The sequence below is a fragment of the Grus americana genome, chromosome 10, assembly GCF_028858705.1.
Source record: "Grus americana isolate bGruAme1 chromosome 10, bGruAme1.mat, whole genome shotgun sequence".
Classification (NCBI taxonomy): Eukaryota; Metazoa; Chordata; class Aves; order Gruiformes; family Gruidae; genus Grus; species Grus americana.
In genome coordinates this window covers 7,440,459-7,458,986 of record NC_072861.1, presented here as the reverse complement: position 1 = coordinate 7,458,986, position 18,528 = coordinate 7,440,459, and the positions used below count along the sequence as shown (strand labels likewise).

Sequence of the window (18,528 nt, the reverse complement as noted above, 5' to 3'; positions counted from 1 at the left end):
CTGCATCTGTTATATCCATTGTTTTTCCTGCAATCTGAACTTTTATGTTAGGGCTCATTGAGGTTTGAAGCATTTTTCTTTTCCTTTTGAAATGTGAATAATTTAAAGGAAATAATCTGAAGTTAAGAAAATAATCCTTCAGTTTAATGAATTGTTATTCCTCATCTTTTTGTGAGCTAACATTTTGATAGTTATATTCACATTGAAGATGTCGATGAAATTTTCCTTCTGTATGCTTGAAGAGCTAAAGGCACTGACAGAAAGCAGAAGCCTCACTTGTTTGTGTAGTTGTTTTTTTGCAACTTCAAATTAAATCATACTACACTTCCTTTAAGGGAGAAATATTTATACTTTTGTTCTATAGCAGTGTAAGAGAGAAGAAAGTTAAGAAATGATCGCAAAGGAAAATGAAGAGATGTGTGTTGATCTGTACACCCTGTGCACTATTTGTTTTATTCCATCCTTGGTGACAGTGCAGCAAAGTCTCTTCAGATTGAAAGCCAGACTGAAAGCATGGAAAGTAAAGTAATTCATACTAGGAGCTGTCACTGAAGTATATCAGATACACACAATACACTTTTTTGTTTTGGTCTTTGGAAAAGTTGAGAGGATTTCCCTAGAGGAAAAAAAGCAAACAAAAAACCAGTTCTTAGTTTTGAGGAGTTCCTTTCCTCTGTGGGGGTGGGGGTGGGGCGTGGGGGGGAAGGTCATTAGAGAAATTCCCAACTATTGATGATAAAGTTTGCTAGTAAGTAATCTCTGAAAGGAATAGCCGACTATTTGCATAACATTGTTGTTTCTGTTAGCAAGGCTCTCACACTTTCCAAAGCCATTTTATTTTTGGTTGGGTTTTTTTTTTTTTCATGGAGTTATTTTTATCACTATACTATTTTCTCCCCCCTCCTTGTCCTTTCTGCCAGCTTCCTTGATACTTGCATTGATTTTTTTCCTCAAAAAAAACCCCAAACAAACCACAACCAATAAACCACCCAAAACACTGTCTTTCTGCTAATTTTGTGGTTGATTGCTGCAGTTCTGTCCCTTTTGGGTTTTGCCATGTTGTGTTTTCTGTGACTATAAGATAGGGTATAATTTGTGTTATAAATTATCCTGTAGAGAATCTTTTCTTAGTTAAGATACCAGTATCTGATATACCCCCTAACCAAAGACTCCTTGAAACACCACACACAGGTTGTCATGTTCCTACAAATCAATAGCAATAACTTGAGAGAATCTTCCTTGACGGCACTGGAGTACCGAGGCTGATTTTCTTCCCATCAACTGCCAGTTAGGTGTTTGAGATTAGCTCAACTCATGAATTTCACTTACCAGTTAATCAGCAAGCTTCAGTGTGGTCCTCGGTCTGTTTGATTTTGCTGGAAAGCCAATTTTCTCTGTTAAGTGCTTTTGATACTTGAAGGCTTTATGTCAGGAGAACCATCGTTGTCATTCTTTTCCTGTCAACTTTATCAATGTGTACAAAGAAAAGCTGCTGGCCAGAGCAGCATTTGAAGAGGTTCATCTCAGCATTCTGCAGCTGAAAAATAAAACTTTTGCTTCTCAGATGGTAACTCTGGACAGTTAACATAGGAAGATAGTTCTAGAAACAGGTATTACATGCAAAGTTACCAGCTCATTCTATTATAGGCTTAACGTTAGTAAAATGAAGCACATTGTTTGAAAAGACAGGTAACACCTTATCTCCTAGAATACCATCCCATTCTGTTTTGAATTTTGAAAAGCAGCTGATTTAGATGGAGTCTAAAAGTCAAAGTTACTTTGAAGTATAAGTTAAAATTCTCAGAGTTGTGTTGAAAATCCAGGGATCTTATGTTCCTGCCTTGGTTGATTCTTTTTTTAGGCTGTGTGTCAGTGTGTGAAAAATGTGATGGTACCAAATCACTTGCAAGTAAGTATTAGTCTGACTGTCTTGTTTTCAGTTTATCCTGTCTTAATGAATAAAATATTTCCTGACAACTAAAGTAGGGACATACTTTCTTTTATGGAAGTCAGTATGTTACTCTTTTGTTGAGTCTGTGGGCAGCCAGGCTGCAGTAACACAAACATCTATAGTGTGGGAATCTTACTGGGATGGTAATTTCAAAGCTGCTTTGTGAGTTTTTTGTGGGCAGAGACAAGTAGAACAAACCAGAGAGGCCCTGCCAGTCTTTGAAATATAATCAAGTTTGATGTACTGTGTACTCAGTTTTCTTTGCCACTGACCCTGTGAAATTTGTTAAAATGAAGGCATTTGACAGTATGCAATGAAGTTGGAAAATGATCACATTTGAGCTTCATCCATTTAATATTGTATGAAGTTATTGTCATTTCTCAGGAGGTACTTAAGGAGGTGTTTTAAAGTTTCTGCCACTGAGTTCCCAAGAGTGTTCAGCAAGTTACATTACTCAAACAGGGAACTGAAAAAAAAAAAAAAGTGAAGACATCTTAATCTAATCCTAACCTAAATCAATTCTGTTCCCAGTTTCTCTGAACATAGTAGTATGGTAATACAGATGTTGTTTCATTAAGGCAGAAAGAACAAAGTGTTTATATAAAGGGTGGGGAAGTGACAGTATTGTTGGATCTCTCTAGATTTCATTGTGATTATGGCATGTACACAACAAGAATTGTCTTTCCCTGAAAGAATACATTTCCCTTGTAAATAAGATGTAAGTTATAAATGAAATGCGCAAGACTCTATTTACACAGCTTAAGCTGAATTAAAGTGGGTTTTAGTACAGTGAGAATCTAATGCTGCTCAGCCTAATGCCCATATGTGAATGACTGTACTGTGTGAAATTAATTTAAACTAAAATTTTTGGTCACAGTGGTGGATCCACCACTAAAGGTCATACATAACGCTAGTTAATCTGTAGTCCTTGTTAAGCAAGCAGGCTTAACATTGCAATGTGAATCACTTTTTCTGGATTTTTGCTTTCTCTATCTGTGACAATATAGATATATCTTTTATCACGTAGCTTTTATTTGCCCATTAATGATGCATTAATGAACTGCGGTTTCTGCAGGTCTGAGTTTTTTCTGATATAGAATGATTCTGTGTAACTCCTGGGAACAAATTTTTAGAATAAAGTGTTTGAATCTAGCAGTAATGTGAAAATGCAGTTTAGTGTTATGCATCAGTAATCTCTTTGTGTCTTTTATGGAGTGAAAATAGACATCATTTATGTTGCTCTTATATTTCTAGGATTCCTTCTTTCCCCACTCCCACTTCCCTTGCACCTAAAATGGCTCTGGGTTTTGCTTTTTGGAAGTAAGGTTATACTTTATTGAGTGTTTGGACTAGTATTGCCCAAATAATCCGTTGCATTAAAATCACTGAAATGGTGTGTCACATGTTCCCTAAATCTATTGCCTGCTGACAGCTTAAGAAGCCTATATATCACAATTAGACTTTGATTGGAAGGGTTTTGGTGGTGGTGGTTTTTAATTCTTAATGTTTGGCTTGAAATCTGACATATGACATGCTCCCAAAATTCACTAGAAAACAACTATGATTTTGCAAAGTAGTTCTGCAATCTTAAGCTGAGGGTTTTTTAATGATTTCTGAAACAAATTACACTGTCACCAGTGCAAGTATGTCTTCAGTCTGTCCGAGGTCAGAAGATTTGTGGTCTTTACCCTCATCTTCTTGTGACAACAGACTGCAATATGAATTCACCTCACAGCTTGGCACAGCTGGATGTCCTGTGCTCAGGAGAAGTCTTAATTACAGTAACGGGGGGGATGGACAGAAAAAATGAAAGCTTAAAAGATTGACCAGTTACACAGAACTTTGTTAAATATAAACATCTCATTGAAAGAGTAGCTAAATTTGCCCATTCTCATCCTTCTTAATTAGCAAATTTGGAAGAAACAAACTAGTTAAGTCGTCATGCTTGAGAACTCATGTATGATTCTCTTAAATATAGAGCTTTTGTTAATAACTTTCTCTTGTAAAGTTTATGGATAAAAATTGATTCTATTGATTGTATGTCTGTACATATATTACAATAAATATACACACTATATGTTACAATACATATATGTTACAATACATATATGTTGATTTTGGAGCAAACTCATTGGAATTAATCTTACTAGTGTCCTTGCTACCTGCCGTTTAAAGCATTTCTTGCCTTACCATGTTTTATTTAACATCTCAACCATGAGGTTCATGTTAGTTGAGTTTCTGATATTCAGGAAGACTTCTTATTGTTAATATATGATTTAATTAAGTATTCATTTTACTAATTGTTTTTCTAAGAACAGAAATTTTAAATCCAAACAAGAGAAACACTGTAGGCTTCAGATATACTCATTCTGCTAATTAATAGTAATAAATTACCTTGAGTATACTTTCTAGAATAGGGGGATCCTTTGAGAAAAATAACTTTTAAAATTACTAGGTAGATACATGATGTCAGAGACATGAAATTCATCTTTAGAACCCTTGGATTGTCAGGGTATTTGGAAGGCATCTGCCCGTCATGATATTAAACCTGTGCTTATACAAACTCACTTGTCCTTCCTCTCTTAAGTACCATTTTGGACATAATGACTAACAGTCTGTCATTGTTATAGATGCCTGGGAAAGGTGTTTTAGAAAAGGTGATAAATGCAGTAATGTAGATGGCTTTCACTAGGAGTGTGACAAAAGTCAGCATGCTGTGGGTGGAGGTGGTGTATATCGGTTATGACCATTTAATATTTGCTCTGTCCCTTTCTGTCTCTATCCTCTGACTGTGCATCCTTCACCTTCTCTTTTACCTGATAGTGTGGCCCTGAGGCAAATCACTAATCATACTCATTAGAGTATGAGGTTTTTTACTTTTTGATTAACCTTTCTCCATGTGCTCTTGTGGCAGTGCAGTTAGGAATATAGCTCCAAACGATCTATGGAACTGGAGGACTGGAGCTTACTGTGTACTGCATTTTATCTGCATTTGGAAGCTCTTCTGAGTTTGAGGTAAAGAAAATACTGTTATTCTTGATGCTTAGATCACTTTACAGTGTACCTCAGCTTTCATTCCTTCAGAAATTTTGTCAGTAATTAAAAGAGCCATCATCTCATTTCACTTATCTAAAGTGATCTCAGTCTTCATTCTTATAATTATTGGAAGAGCCCAGCAGCAAAAATCTGCTTAGTGATTTCCTAATGCTACTGGAAAACAACATTTCTAGAATAATATTCTGTACTGAGTCAATGATACAAGTCAAGATTGGTGTGAAAACAGATTAGGAAATGTCTACAGAAATTTATCACTATATTTTTCATTGTCACAGCAACACGATGAATGTCATAATTTTTTTGTTACTGAACATAAAATGAAAATTCTGGAAGTGAAGTCCTCATAGCTGGGTAATACCTTTGCCTTTGTAACAGAAAAATCATGGAATCTTTTGTTACTGGAGTTCAGATAAAGTTTGTACTTTCTCAGCCCTTGAAGAAATTTAACTATAATGAAATTACAAAGAATTTAAAATGTACCAGTATTTTTTGGAAAGGAAATTCCATATACTTCTAGGCTTGGAGGTTTTTTCCCTCATAGAAATCATCTTTGTAATCTGTTGTGCAGACTGCACATAAAGATCAAGAAAATAGATAGATGAGAAAACATTAACACTTGAGTGTACAATACCTGTATACAGATATATCATAATGGACAAACTGCTTTTAATTTCAGTGATTTCTTTGGTTCACTGCATTTTAATTAAGCTTTTGACTGCTGCCTCAGTAAGCCCTCCTGCTTCAAAAGATCAATAAGCTATCCAGAGTTGATCCGAGTTATAGTAGAGGTGTTGAACAGCATGTATGGGCAGCAAATTTCTTCGGTCGATTATTTTTAAAAGAATTACTTGGTTTAGCTTTCATTTTGAACATTATGAAACATTCGGTGATTGGTTATGCAGTAGTGTTGCTGGTGTTGTTACTAGTGTTATTTTGATTCATGCATAGGTCATTCTAGAGGAAGGAAGTGGCTCAAGTTCTGTGGGGAGCCTCGTTTTAATTTTAGAGAATTGTCCAAAATGAAAACTGCCACAAAAGCTTCTTATGTTATATCTTACAATATCTTAATAGCTCTTATTCTGAATTAAAGCTCTTCACCTATGAAATAGCATGTATTGAGCCAGGTCTTCAGTCATCTGTTTATTTCAAGTTTATTCATGAATGATCTAACAAATTTGAAAGCATGGAGGATTGGTGGCAAACTGCTTAGTTTCCTTTCTGTTTAAATACTCTCAGGCTAATGGCTCTGTGCCTTCTTAATACTCATGGATTACCTTATGGGACATATAAAATAATGTAATAGTGTGCTCTCTGTGTTTAATAAAAAACAGATTAGAATTAAGACTGTTGTGAGTCACTGACATATCAGTTCTGTACTTAATATCTTACCTAAATCCCTGTCCATTGCTTTTATTACAGTTTGCATATTGTAGTGAAGTCGAGCATAATAGATCTGAACCACTTGGAAGAGGAACAAATACAGAATGTATGATTTTTGTTCATGATTGGAAAATATATTATTCTGATGTATATGTGCTCCATCAACTTTTGTTTTTCTTAGTATGTCAAAGGAAAAAATATCTTTGTTGTTTAATCCTTTTTCTACAAAAATATTTAGAGTATGTACTGTAATTTTATAATAATTGTTGGTTGCTTCCAGAAGCAAACTGTAGATGTGAAACAAGCAGATTTCTGATGCGTATGGAACATATTTCATAAGAAAACAAAGACAAAACAAAAAAGCTTACCCTAGAGCTTAAAATGAGATCAAAATTGCATACTGTTAATAGATTCTGGTAGCTGTGTCAATGTATAGGTAATTTTACTGTCCTTTTCTTGTGGGGCACCAAGGGATTTTGTTTTTCTGCTCCTGTTTCCATGGCAATTAGAATCAGATTAGTTTTAGGTTCACAGTGGGTAAATGAGAGACTAAGCTATGATGCAGTGTTTGTTAGTCTGGATCATAGTGAGTCTTTTTAGAAAATAGCTCAAAACTGTGCTTAAGTTGTTGCTTTTTTGGTTGCTGTTGACTTGTATACATCTTGCAGTGTACAGATCTTTTGCTTGTTAGGCAGTCTGGTGGTACTTGTGCTCTTTGTTTTCATAGTAACGTAGTCTTTAAACAAGAGAACGGTCCCTGGACTCTAGCGATAACTGTATGTTGAAGAGTCAGTTTGCGTATCTGCAAATAGCTATATTAACTGTTGTAAACGTTCTTTAGCCTATGACTGATTTTTGCAATATTTTGAATGTGGTGGAATGGTATGATTTTTATCAGCACCCACCATTTAGGATGACTTTTTTGAAAGACCATTCCAAAGTCATGCCAGTGTTCTGTATTTGTGTAGTTTTTGTGTGTGTATGCATATAGAAATATATTAAAAATTTTTTTTCTTCTCATACTTGTTAATACATTCCCATCACCCTCACCCCAAGAGATTTTTATCCTCACTATTTTTCCAGGAATTGGAATGGAGAGTAATATTACTGGTAGATTATCCTAGTCCCCTTTTAGCTAATTCTGACACTGTCACAGTTCTTTTTCCTATAGCTTGTATTTCGCTTACCATTATTGCACACTAATGGATTGCAGATGCTGCAGGGAGTATTATTAAAAGATTTCGTACTCTGGTACTAATGTGTCACACTTTTATAGTCTCTGAGTATGTGATATTTGTGACATTATTCCCACAATATTTAATACTTGGATTTTGTTAAATAATTATCTGTTACAAGAGCTACTGTAGATGTCACGGAAATGTCATCCTTGAAGATATTTCAGCTGTTGATTTAGTCTCTGTGTGAAGTACACCTAGACCCAAAGATAGTTGGGGATATTGATACTTCTGAGTTGTTCAGGTACAATTGAACTTCACCCTTCCAGGAACATTTGAGTTGGCAGAATTAAACCTTGCAGCAGTCTGTACTCCTGTAGAGGTGAGAGGGTAACCTTGGGAAGTGTCAGTGGTTTCATGGACTTCTGAAGAGAAACAGTTGTTGTAGTGCTTTGCTGACAGAAAGCACTAGATGATACTAGTGCTGGAAATGCTGGTACTTACCTCCTTAGGTATAGTAAATTAGGCAGCCTGCTTACTGCTCTGCCCTCTCCATTCAGCTGCCTTGCACATCTGCCTATTTGTGTTATGCCTGGTTCCACCTGGCCCACCTTGATGGATGTTTGTCTAACGTGTTGTTAACAAATCCTGGTGATGGCAATTCTATAGCCTACCCCTTCTACCAATGTTGAAATGTCTTGAGCATTAGAAAGTCTTTTGTAGTGTCCTACCCGAATCTCCGTTAGTGCAAGTATTTCTCGTTCAGCCTTTAGTGTACTTGAAGAACAATTGATCAGTCTTGTCTTTGTAACAATCTTGTTTATGTTTGAAACTGCTGTTATGTTCCATCTTGATCTTCTCTCCTGTAAAACCAACTTGCTTCAACCTCTCCTCATAGCCATATTCTTTAAAAAGATGCATTCAAATCAAAAGTGTCTGGAGAATAACAACAAAATGACAGTCTGAAAGATAGATCTTTATTTTGCATAAGACATCCCTGTCAAAACTTTATTTTAACCTTAAGACCTCCTAAGCAAGGCTTCTTGTTTTCCAGAGCAAATAAACAGAAAATACAAGAATTCTAGCATGCATTAGAAAAATGTTAGAAAATAATGATACAGAAACTCACACCAACATACAATGTTTTTTGTTTATTCCAGTTTGAGTACAGCAGATTAAATACAATATCAAGATGTAAACATATCCCTGGACTTGCTGAAGAATTACAGTACTGACAATTGATTGCCTTAATGTCTTGGGAGAAAAGGAGAAAATGAAATCTGAGTTCCAGGAAGCTGCAAGCCCTGAAATGGTGAATAGGAGTGATTTATGGTTTCTTAACTGCATCTCAACTCCTGTTATTAAGAATAATTAAAGGTGACTGACAGCTTTCCTACGTTTTTCCTCATTTGTAAAAGTATTCCTTTCTTTGACACCCATTCCGTTACCTTTTGTCTTACTATTCTGCATACCAGCTTGACAAATCTGCTGTTACAAAATATCAAAAAAGCCTTTCTTAAGAAAGCATGACATGTAATATTTTTGCAGCCTACTTTTTTAATCTAGATTGAGATGAAAATTGAAGATTTCTTTTGTAATGGTGTCAATTTAATATTGTTCTTAATACCAGGCTCTTTACAGCAACACATCAAGGAACAAGAGGCAACGGGTATAAATTGAAACAATAGATTTTCAGACTGGGCCTAGGGGGGGGAAAAACCTCCTTATGGGGGCAGTGACAGTGTTGGTAGGTCCTGGAGTAAATGTGCAGATAAGCTATTTGGTTTCTAGATGATCTAGATACATTTACCACATACATTTTTGAAAGCATATACATACATATCTGTTAACCTGTAAATTTAGCTTTTATAGCTATATAAATTTTGCTGATACTTCTATGATCATAAGTCTTGGTAATCATAGTCATACAATGTATAATTGAAATTTCTCATCTGTTTTTCATTTAGTGTTGCCAAAGTTCTTGTATATATTCATGTTAATTTTTCATATCATACTTTTTGACATAGTTTTTTGGCCTTTCATTTTAAGATTCATTAAATCTGCTTACAAAATTATGTATGGATTTTTATATTGTTAGAAATAATTAGATCCCCCCAAACTTTTCATTTATGCTTAATGCAATACCACACACAATTTTGGCTTAATTAAAAACCAACCAAACAAAAACCCCGAACAAACGAAATACACTCTGATTTTTATGAGTAAAGCTTTTTTTATGAGTACTTTGAACTAAAATTGCACTGAAAATACTGTGTTGCTGGATTGTATGGGAAGCAGAAAGTCCAAGGGAAAACACGGTCAGTGTGGAACAAGTCAGTTGATATCAGCTGATCCAGGGACAAACCTCCTTCTTATGGTTCCAAAGAGATTACAAAATTAGCTTGTACTTCAGAGCCTCAGTTTATTCTGTGACACTTAAAGATTGAATTAAGGTGCTCACGTCTATTAGATTTAGTTGGGATGCAGTCAAATGAAGAGTTGTAATACTTCTCGTGCATGCACGTTGCTGTTGTAAGTTGACTTGTTACGGCTGTTTGCCATCCTCTTTTCAGACAAGGTATATGATACAAGAGAGATCATGGCTAACTTGTAGGTACTAACTTTCACCTTCATAGGCTGCAGATACTTTAATATATCACCAAGTGGTATATAATAAGTAGATACAAAAATAATGAAGTAATTCTGAAACAACATATTGGAAGTCCAAAATATCTTCAGATATCAGCATTCAAACGGCATTAGAAGAACAAAACCAACCAACCAAAAAACCCAACAACTCAAAACAAATGACAATGTGCACTCTAATTTAAAATAAGATTAGATGTCAAAATCACAAGGCTTTCCAAAAGCTGGAATTTCACCAGGAAGGCGGTATATCTTTCAGTCTTGGCTCTGAGCCACACAGGTGGTGTCTAGAACCCTTGCACATCTTTGGTCATCCTTAGACGCTCTGGTTTATGACTATTTGATTAATAACTAAGTAAAAATAAGACCTGAGCAGTGAGAATTATAGTTTTTCACTATATTTGATTTGATTTTTACTTAATATTTATATAAATATACATTTTATGTAGTTCAGAAAAGAAGTTTAAAGGAAGCATGCTAGAGTATATTATGTACAATAACTGTTTTGGAGATGAAGACTTGGAAAGCAGGTGGTTTGAGATACATTGAGAGACTGCATCACCTGATCTGTCCCATACTCAGTCAGAGCCCTCTAAATTTCTAGAGACTTACTTGAGTGTGGAGGGTTGAAAATGCTGGAAAAGATACCATCAAGGGCTTTTTAAAAAATCCTTTGTTTGCAGTCCCTGCCCTGGAAAAGTGATTTCCCTTCTATTTTTGTCCTGCCTCAGTATGTATGTGCCTATTAAAGTAAATGCATCTTTTTTGTGCATGAGCACAGCTTGCATTAATAAGAGAGTTTTCATATGCATGTTGAAAGGTGTTCATACGTAATGTTACTGCATTTCTAATGCTGCAGAAGTCAACGCTGATGTAATCTGTATTTTTTGCTCTGTGAATCAGCACTGTTATAATCAGCAGGTACCTACATCTGTAGGAATTCTGCTTAAGGAAGCTGGCCAATCTACATTTTTTTAAACATGTTTTTAAGTAGCTTAGATTTATTTTTATTAATATATGATGGGGTGGTTCACTGCAATTCAGCAGATAGAGGTTAGATCCAAGATATTAGATAAAAGTGCTATGCAGGCTCTGAAATCAAACCACGTTGCCAAAGTTAAGTGGGCAAGTTGTTAAAATCATCAAACTCAAATTTACTTTATGTTTAAGACAGAAAAAACCTATGTGCAGCATATATATGATGTAGCAATTTTTGAAAAACATTAGAAGACCTATAGAGTGCAATGTTGAGCTATAGGTATTTAGGAAATGACAGTGTTTTCATTATTGGTGTAAAAATAACTCACCTTGTGCCTATGTTTCTTGGCCCTTAACCTTGTGAAACCAGCTATGTGTTTTACGTACTACTTCCACTGAAGCATGCATTAGATATTCTGAGCAATTATTGTAAGGTGTTTTGGACCTGTACATTACATGCTACTTTTCAAATAATTCTGACATTTGTGTATAAACCTAGTGTGGTTCTATTTACTTTATTCAGTATTGGCATTGTATTTATAAGTAGTAAAAACTGAAGAGAAAACAAAATGTTAAGGGTGGTTGGTTTGGTGTTTTATTTTTAAATTCCTGGCCTTCTGCAAGACCAAGAGAAATCTTGAGATTTCTATTTTGATAAGAGTCATTTGATATGTTCTAAAAAATGTTGGTATGTGATATTCGCTGTGTGCTTTTTTCCTAATTATATAGTCACACGTACTGTGGTCTGAAGTGTTGAAGGTGATTGGCACTGAAAATTACGTCTCAAAGCAAAATAAGCTTTTGGGTAACCACAGTGATATTGGGGCTAATGAGGTTTGGAAAATTACATTACACAGTTGTTGAGGTGAACTCTTACAATGACAATATTAAAGATACAGATGGGATACAGCATTTTAGTGTCTATCATCAGTGCATATTGAGAGTTTATCGACTGGCCTGACTGTGCTTGACCTTTTGCACGGTGAGCCAGGAGGGTGAGTGCCACAAAGCTCTCCTTTTCCAAACAAAAACACATGTACCTCTTTCATCTTGCAAGGCCTCTGTAAAGGTCAAACATAGTTGTAGTTCAGCTGAACAAAAAGGATCAGCTCCTTTGTGGTGGGTTGACCCTGGCTGGAGGCCAGGTGCCCACCAGAGCCGCTCTCTCACTCCCCTCATTCACTAGACAGGGGAGAAAAGGCATAACGAAATGCTTGTAGGTCGAGATAAGGACAGGGAGAGATCACTCACTAATTATCGTCACGAGCAAAACAGACCAAACTTAGAGAGGGAATTCATCTAATTTATTACTAGGCAAAACAGAGTAGAGGAATGAGAAAATAAAATCAACTCTTAAAACACTTCCCCCCACCCCTCCCATCTTCCCGGGCTCAACTTCACTCCCGGCTTCAACCTTCCCCCCCCTCAGCGGCACAGGGGGACGGGGAATGGGGGTTACGGTCAGTTCATCTCACGGTGTTTCTGCCGCTTCTTCATCCTCAGTGGGAGGACTCCTCTCATCGTTCCCCTGCTCCAGCATGGAGTCCCTCTCACGGGGTGCAGACCTTCAGGAGCAAACTGCTCCAGCGTGGGGTCCCCCACGGGGTCACAAGTCCTGCCAGCAAACCTGCCCTGGCATGGGCTCCCCTCTTCACGGGTCCACCGGTCCGGCCTGGAACTTGCTCCAGCGTGGGCTTCCCACGGGCCGCAGCCTCCTTCAGGTGCCTCCACCTGCTCCAGCGTGGGGTCCTCCACGGACTGCAGGTGGAATCTCTACACCCCCTCATCCTTCCTCCATGGGCTGCAGGGGGACAGCCTGCTTCACCATGGCCTTCACCACGGGCTGCAGGGGGATCTCTGCTCCGGCGCCTGGAGCTCCTCCTCCCCCTCCATCTGCACTGACCTTGGTGTCTGCAGAGTTTCTTACATCTTCTCACTCCTCTCTCCGGCTGCAAAAGCTCTCTTTCTCTAAGTGTTTTTCTTCTTCTTAAATATGTTATCACAGAGGCGCTGATTGGCTTGGCCTTGGCCAGCGGCGGGCCCGTCTTGGAGCCGGCTGGCATTGGCTCTATCAGACACAGGGGGAGTTTCTAGCAGCTTCTCACAGAAGCCACCCCTGTAGCCCCCCCGCCACCAAAACCCTGCCATGCAAACCCAACACATCCTTCTTCCATCTTCAGGGATGCACAGTGCCACAGATGTGTCAGACAGGAGGGGGAGAGGTTTAACAGGGACGTAGCAAATACTTACTTTCATTTACTGTGCTACTCATAGGTACCGCACCAGAGTATCTTGAGTCTGAACATATGACTTGGTGACTGAGAAATACTGGCTTATGTATGAATATTTTATGTATCAATACATACTCTGTTTTTGGAAGGCAATTTTTTACTTTTCCTAAAGGGTTTTCTTTAATAACTTCACAATTTCAGCCATCCCATTTATTTAATTGAGAGCATGTTGCTCTCTAGCCTGCAGTCAAATTAGCTAACCCTGTCATTTTACCTTCTTGAGTGCAGTTTCACATTACAGGATTATCAGTCCAGAGACAGTTATCATACAGCAATAATAAGCTAATGGAGCTGTGTGAGCAAATTTAATTAACTGCAAAAATGGAATTCTCAGCTTTTCCCTGGCTTGGCCAACATCCAGAAGTACGTAGCTGGTATGTAGCTTTTATGCTGTAGGAAATGCTGTAGAATACAAACTATGTGCATTTGCATGTAGGGATTATCTGCATAGTCTTTGGTATCCATAACCTGATTTTTGGTTCACTTTTTACTGTATGTTTATGCCTTCTCATCTGTTGCATTTGTACTTGGCTTAAAAACTAACAATGAGGTTTTATTTAATGGCATAGCTGCTAAAGAAAATACCAAGAGGTGCATTTTCCAACATGCTGTCTTCCTGAATAATGTTTTTAACAACTGCAGCAGCTGTGGCTGTTATCAAGTTGTGAAATATGTTCAAACCATGCTCACAGTATGAATGTCCACAAACTTAGAAACAGTGAAAGCTTAAACTGGGCACTCCACAACCCAACTCCTCCATATAACTAACAGCTCTTTCTCCCACATTCACATCAAGCATCAGTAGACAGTTTCCTGCCTAGTTCCCAGTACAGTGTACATTGCTTCTTTAGTAGCTAGGTATAGATGCATTTTTAGTTATTATGCTCTACTATTATTATACCTGAAAGATTGCTAGTAAAGCATGACATAGTGGGAATAGTGACTCTCTGGCATTTGAATTTCAACCAACCTTGAATATAATTTCATGGAGAAGGGTATTCATTAGCTTCTGGGCTTGCTCCCTTTTGAATATCAAAGGTCTGTAGAGAGCAATAATGATATTAGAGGTTATTCTAAGCAGTCACAGGATGATTTAATAATGACTGTATCAGGCTAGCTAAGCATATGAACTACTGTTAGACAAATTCTTTACACGAGGTAAGGTGAAGAAATTACACTGCAGACCAAGGAAATAAATACATCATGCATTCTTTTCCCTGCATTTTATTTGTATTCTAGTTTACTAATTTTTTTAAATTAAATGTTCTAATGAAAAGGTTCCTCTCTGCCTTTTTGTTCCACCCCAGGGTCAATATCCCTCAGTCCATTGCTCCAATTTCTCTCTCTATTTTCCTTTCTCTGTTTAACTGTATGTAAAGCTTATGGTGTGTCAACTCTAACTTCCATGTTGTTTAAAGTACCTAAGATCAGCCTAGATGTATCAAGGTCTGAGTTTGACTGGCTTTTGGCTTGTAGTGGAGGAGGTAAGGTATCCGTATGTTAAATATAGGTTTTAAATGAATGTATGTGGGCTTTTGCAAGCATAAGATCATGTTGTGTGATTGGGTGGGAACAAAACAAAAACCCCTTTTGCTAATTTAGCCAGATACCATGGCTGATTTTGTGATTATCCTATCTTTACTTCTCTTTTTGTGAGCTAAGTTTTGATGATGCTAAGAGACCACAAGAAAATGTATTCTAAACTTTTATTCTCCTTTAGTGCTGATAACATTTGGGACTTGGAGAGATGATGTTTGAAGACCTATTTTGATCTGATCAGAACTAATTGGATCTGGCAGCTGGACTGAAATTTTTTTAAAAACAGCTTAGAAGTATTTCTGTTTATTTTTTAATTGAGAATAAAATTAAGCCATTATCTTTTTAGCAGGTGGTTTCCAACACTGGAAATACACATAATGACTGTGTATTAAGCTTCATCTTGATACTTAGTATTTTTTTAATGACACTGGTATAAACCCTATGTCTCTTTGGTGACTCTGCTCTCTTTATTATAGGTGCTGTTGTCAGGATTGATTGGTGTTGTTTCATGGAAGAGGCCCCTTTCACTTGTGGTGAGTGGCAATGTGGCTTTAATCAAGTTATACAGATTTTAAATAAGTGACTACAAGATTCTTTGGGAACAACTCCCAGTGGTTTTGTCTTTATGTAGAAGTCTAATAGCCTCTGGGGATGATTTTCTAGTGCTGTTACGTATCCTAATATTTATAAACACTTAGTACAAAAAATTTGGGACTTTGAGGTTGCATTACATAAATGATCTGGGTGACAATAATATTTTTCTTCTATCTGTACTTAAGACATGGAGACAAGTAATATTCATTATGTGTAGAAGAATGCAGATATCTACTGCCTTTGCCTTTCCGTTGTTACAGTTCTATCTCTCTTATTAAAAGTGATGGCATATGGTTTAGTAATTTAAGTGTAAGAACTAATGAATCATAAACATTTTGATAAGTGTGTATGTTTAAAGAAAGGCAACAATCATACTGTAGTTGGTGTGAAATTAAAAATGGCTGAAAAGACTGAGCATTGTTGCCTAGTAGATTTGCTCAATACTGCAGTATGGCTTGGATTAATAGATATTAATGAAATATGTTATAATTTTCAATAATTTGTTTATCAATATATTTTAAAAATTAATACTGAACTTAGAAAAGTGCTTAGTCTGTCCCTGTTGTTCTAGACAGACTGTTGGTCTGTGTTTATCTTTGCATTTAACTTGCCTAAAATTGTACCACAGAGAAATCTTAACCAATTATCTGGATGGCAAAAAAGCATATTTCAAATTAGCAGCTGTTCTTCTTTGTCTGCAAAACAATTTTCAGCTACGTTATGTATTCTGTTGTGAGATTCATATAGTTAGTTAATAATGAAAAGTAATTTATGCTGTGTGTAGACATGCTAATAGTTTCAATTAACCTATTAACACAAAGCAATATTAGATTCAAATTGATCTTAACTAAAAAGGTGAGATGACTGTGTCAATAAGGATGTACTAGCAAGTAAATGTTGACTTTGAAAAAGCGTGCATATGTAACATTAGTAATATATGTAACATTTGTAACATAGTTAATACTAAAGATAGTCCCAGGAAAAAAAATAATATAATGGAATGTATGAAATGGAAAGACCTGTATTAATAAGAATAAGCTTAATTAGAACTTCAGGTATATCTTTCAGTAGTACTAGCTAAAGCAATAGTGTTAGAGCTTCTGATTTTTTTTTAATTCTTTTCCTTTCCATAATTCACCTTTGATTTTATTAAAGAATGGACACATTGTGTTTGTATTGATTTACTTCTTGATGGGTTTTTTTTTACCAACAAATGAACAGATGTTGAAAGCTGCCTGATGGCAAGATAAACGTGCCCAAAATGAAGCAAAGTGAAGTCAAAGTCAAGCAAATTATTGAAACTAATGAGTGCCCATGAGAAAGGTAGCAGGCAGGCTTCTGGACTAAAATACAAAAACCCCCAAATTTTTACTCACCATTGATGAGCAGGGAGAGCTTTCACATTGGAACATATTGAAACACTGATATGTCATGAATGGGTAGTCATCAAGTAAAAATATTCAGAATTTCTCTGACTTTTCCATTTAATTTTTTTAAAAACAAATGAACAATGAATGTGTATATGAGAATACACAGACAGGGTAGGAGTGGTCTTTTGGTTGCCCCAGTACTTCTTTGGTTATCTCTTGCTGGGCAGAAGCAGAAAAAGGAGCAAGCTATTTTTTTTTCCTGGTGTTACCAAAAGGTAGCATGGCCCAAAGTGCCATTTTCTCCATTAGTCTGTCAGTAATGTAGTTCATATTGGAGATTTTGCAGGTTTGCAGTTTTGTTTAGAGTAAGAATGTGTATCTCTGGGTAAAAATTGGACTAAATTGCTGCTTATGTTATGACAAATAGCTGGTCTTCCTGTTTTTATTTCAATATATTTTATTCTATATTATGGGCTTTGTTAATAATAATTCTCTACCTGGTACCTTGGAATGTTGCCTCTTTGATTGAATAAAACTAAATAGAATTGTAATAGTATTACCTATTCGAAATACTTCAAAAGAAAAAGTTCCCTGACAGTGAAATAATCATGAAAGTGTATGTTTGGTACGCAGATCTCATTTCCTTTTCATTTGTGTTACACTTTACTGCTTGCATGTTATAAACTATTAAAACTAAAATAATTCCTCTGAGTCAAGTGCTTGTACAACTGTGAAATCTAACTAAACCTAAGACTTTTCAAAATAGTTGCTCATAAGCAACTGTAATTACTGCTTACATCATCGGAATAAACAATATTCATGCATCAGAAATGTTCGTCAGGCCTATTGACACTTGGCTTCTTTGATTCCTGAACATTTGCATATTGTAAATCCAGCCAGGCTTTCAGATATGGATTCATTCAGTGAAATGTAAATAGGCAGTTGTGGTCAGTGTCATTCACTGAAGTAGACATAAAAGGGAAGAAATAGTAAATGCTAGTATTAACACTGTTAGAATAGCTCACCTTCCTAAAAATCTCCTCTAGGAAATTATTTATTTCCAAGAGGAAGCTTAGTGCTCACGAGTTAGATCCTGATTGTTTTTCTTGTGTATTTCTGTATTGGCACTTGGTGGTGATATGATAATCAGGTGGAGGAACAGGGGAGGGGGATGATGGGTTTTGCCTCTGTGTGTAATTAAGCTGTGCAATAGCCAGTGCTAATAGTTTTGCAGTGGCTACATAATGTCTGTTTTTCCTTGATGAATTGTAAATACATTTTAGCAGTTGGAACCCACATGTGCAGGATGATTATTTTTTCTGATTAAGCAGTTAATACTGTATAACTTTACAACCTCATAGCACAAAGTACCATCAACATGCTAATGAGTTGTATTTCTTGTGATCTGCTTATACAATACATATGGAAAATACATATGTCAATAATTACCTTTTAACCTAATTTATATTATTATAAACAACTATATCATTTATTACAATATACATGTGTCTGTTGCAGTGTGTTACAAAACCTGGCATTGCAAAAAG

General features: G+C 36.3%; 1 protein-coding gene across 7 annotated transcripts in view; it reads left to right on the top strand.

Annotated features, from left to right (window-relative positions):
- Nucleotides 1–18,528, top strand: part of ENTREP2 (endosomal transmembrane epsin interactor 2) — a 143,747-nt gene that overhangs the window by 34,729 nt on the left and 90,490 nt on the right. For 6 of the 7 annotated variants that reach the window (XM_054836270.1, XM_054836273.1, XM_054836272.1 and 3 more), the window contains exon 2: nt 15,494–15,550. In XM_054836270.1, coding sequence (XP_054692245.1) covers nt 15,494–15,550 — 57 coding nt within the window. Of the gene's footprint in view, nt 1–8,723; nt 8,941–15,493; nt 15,551–18,528 lie in introns of all 7 variants that reach the window. The other variant, XM_054836276.1, reaches the window with a different exon arrangement.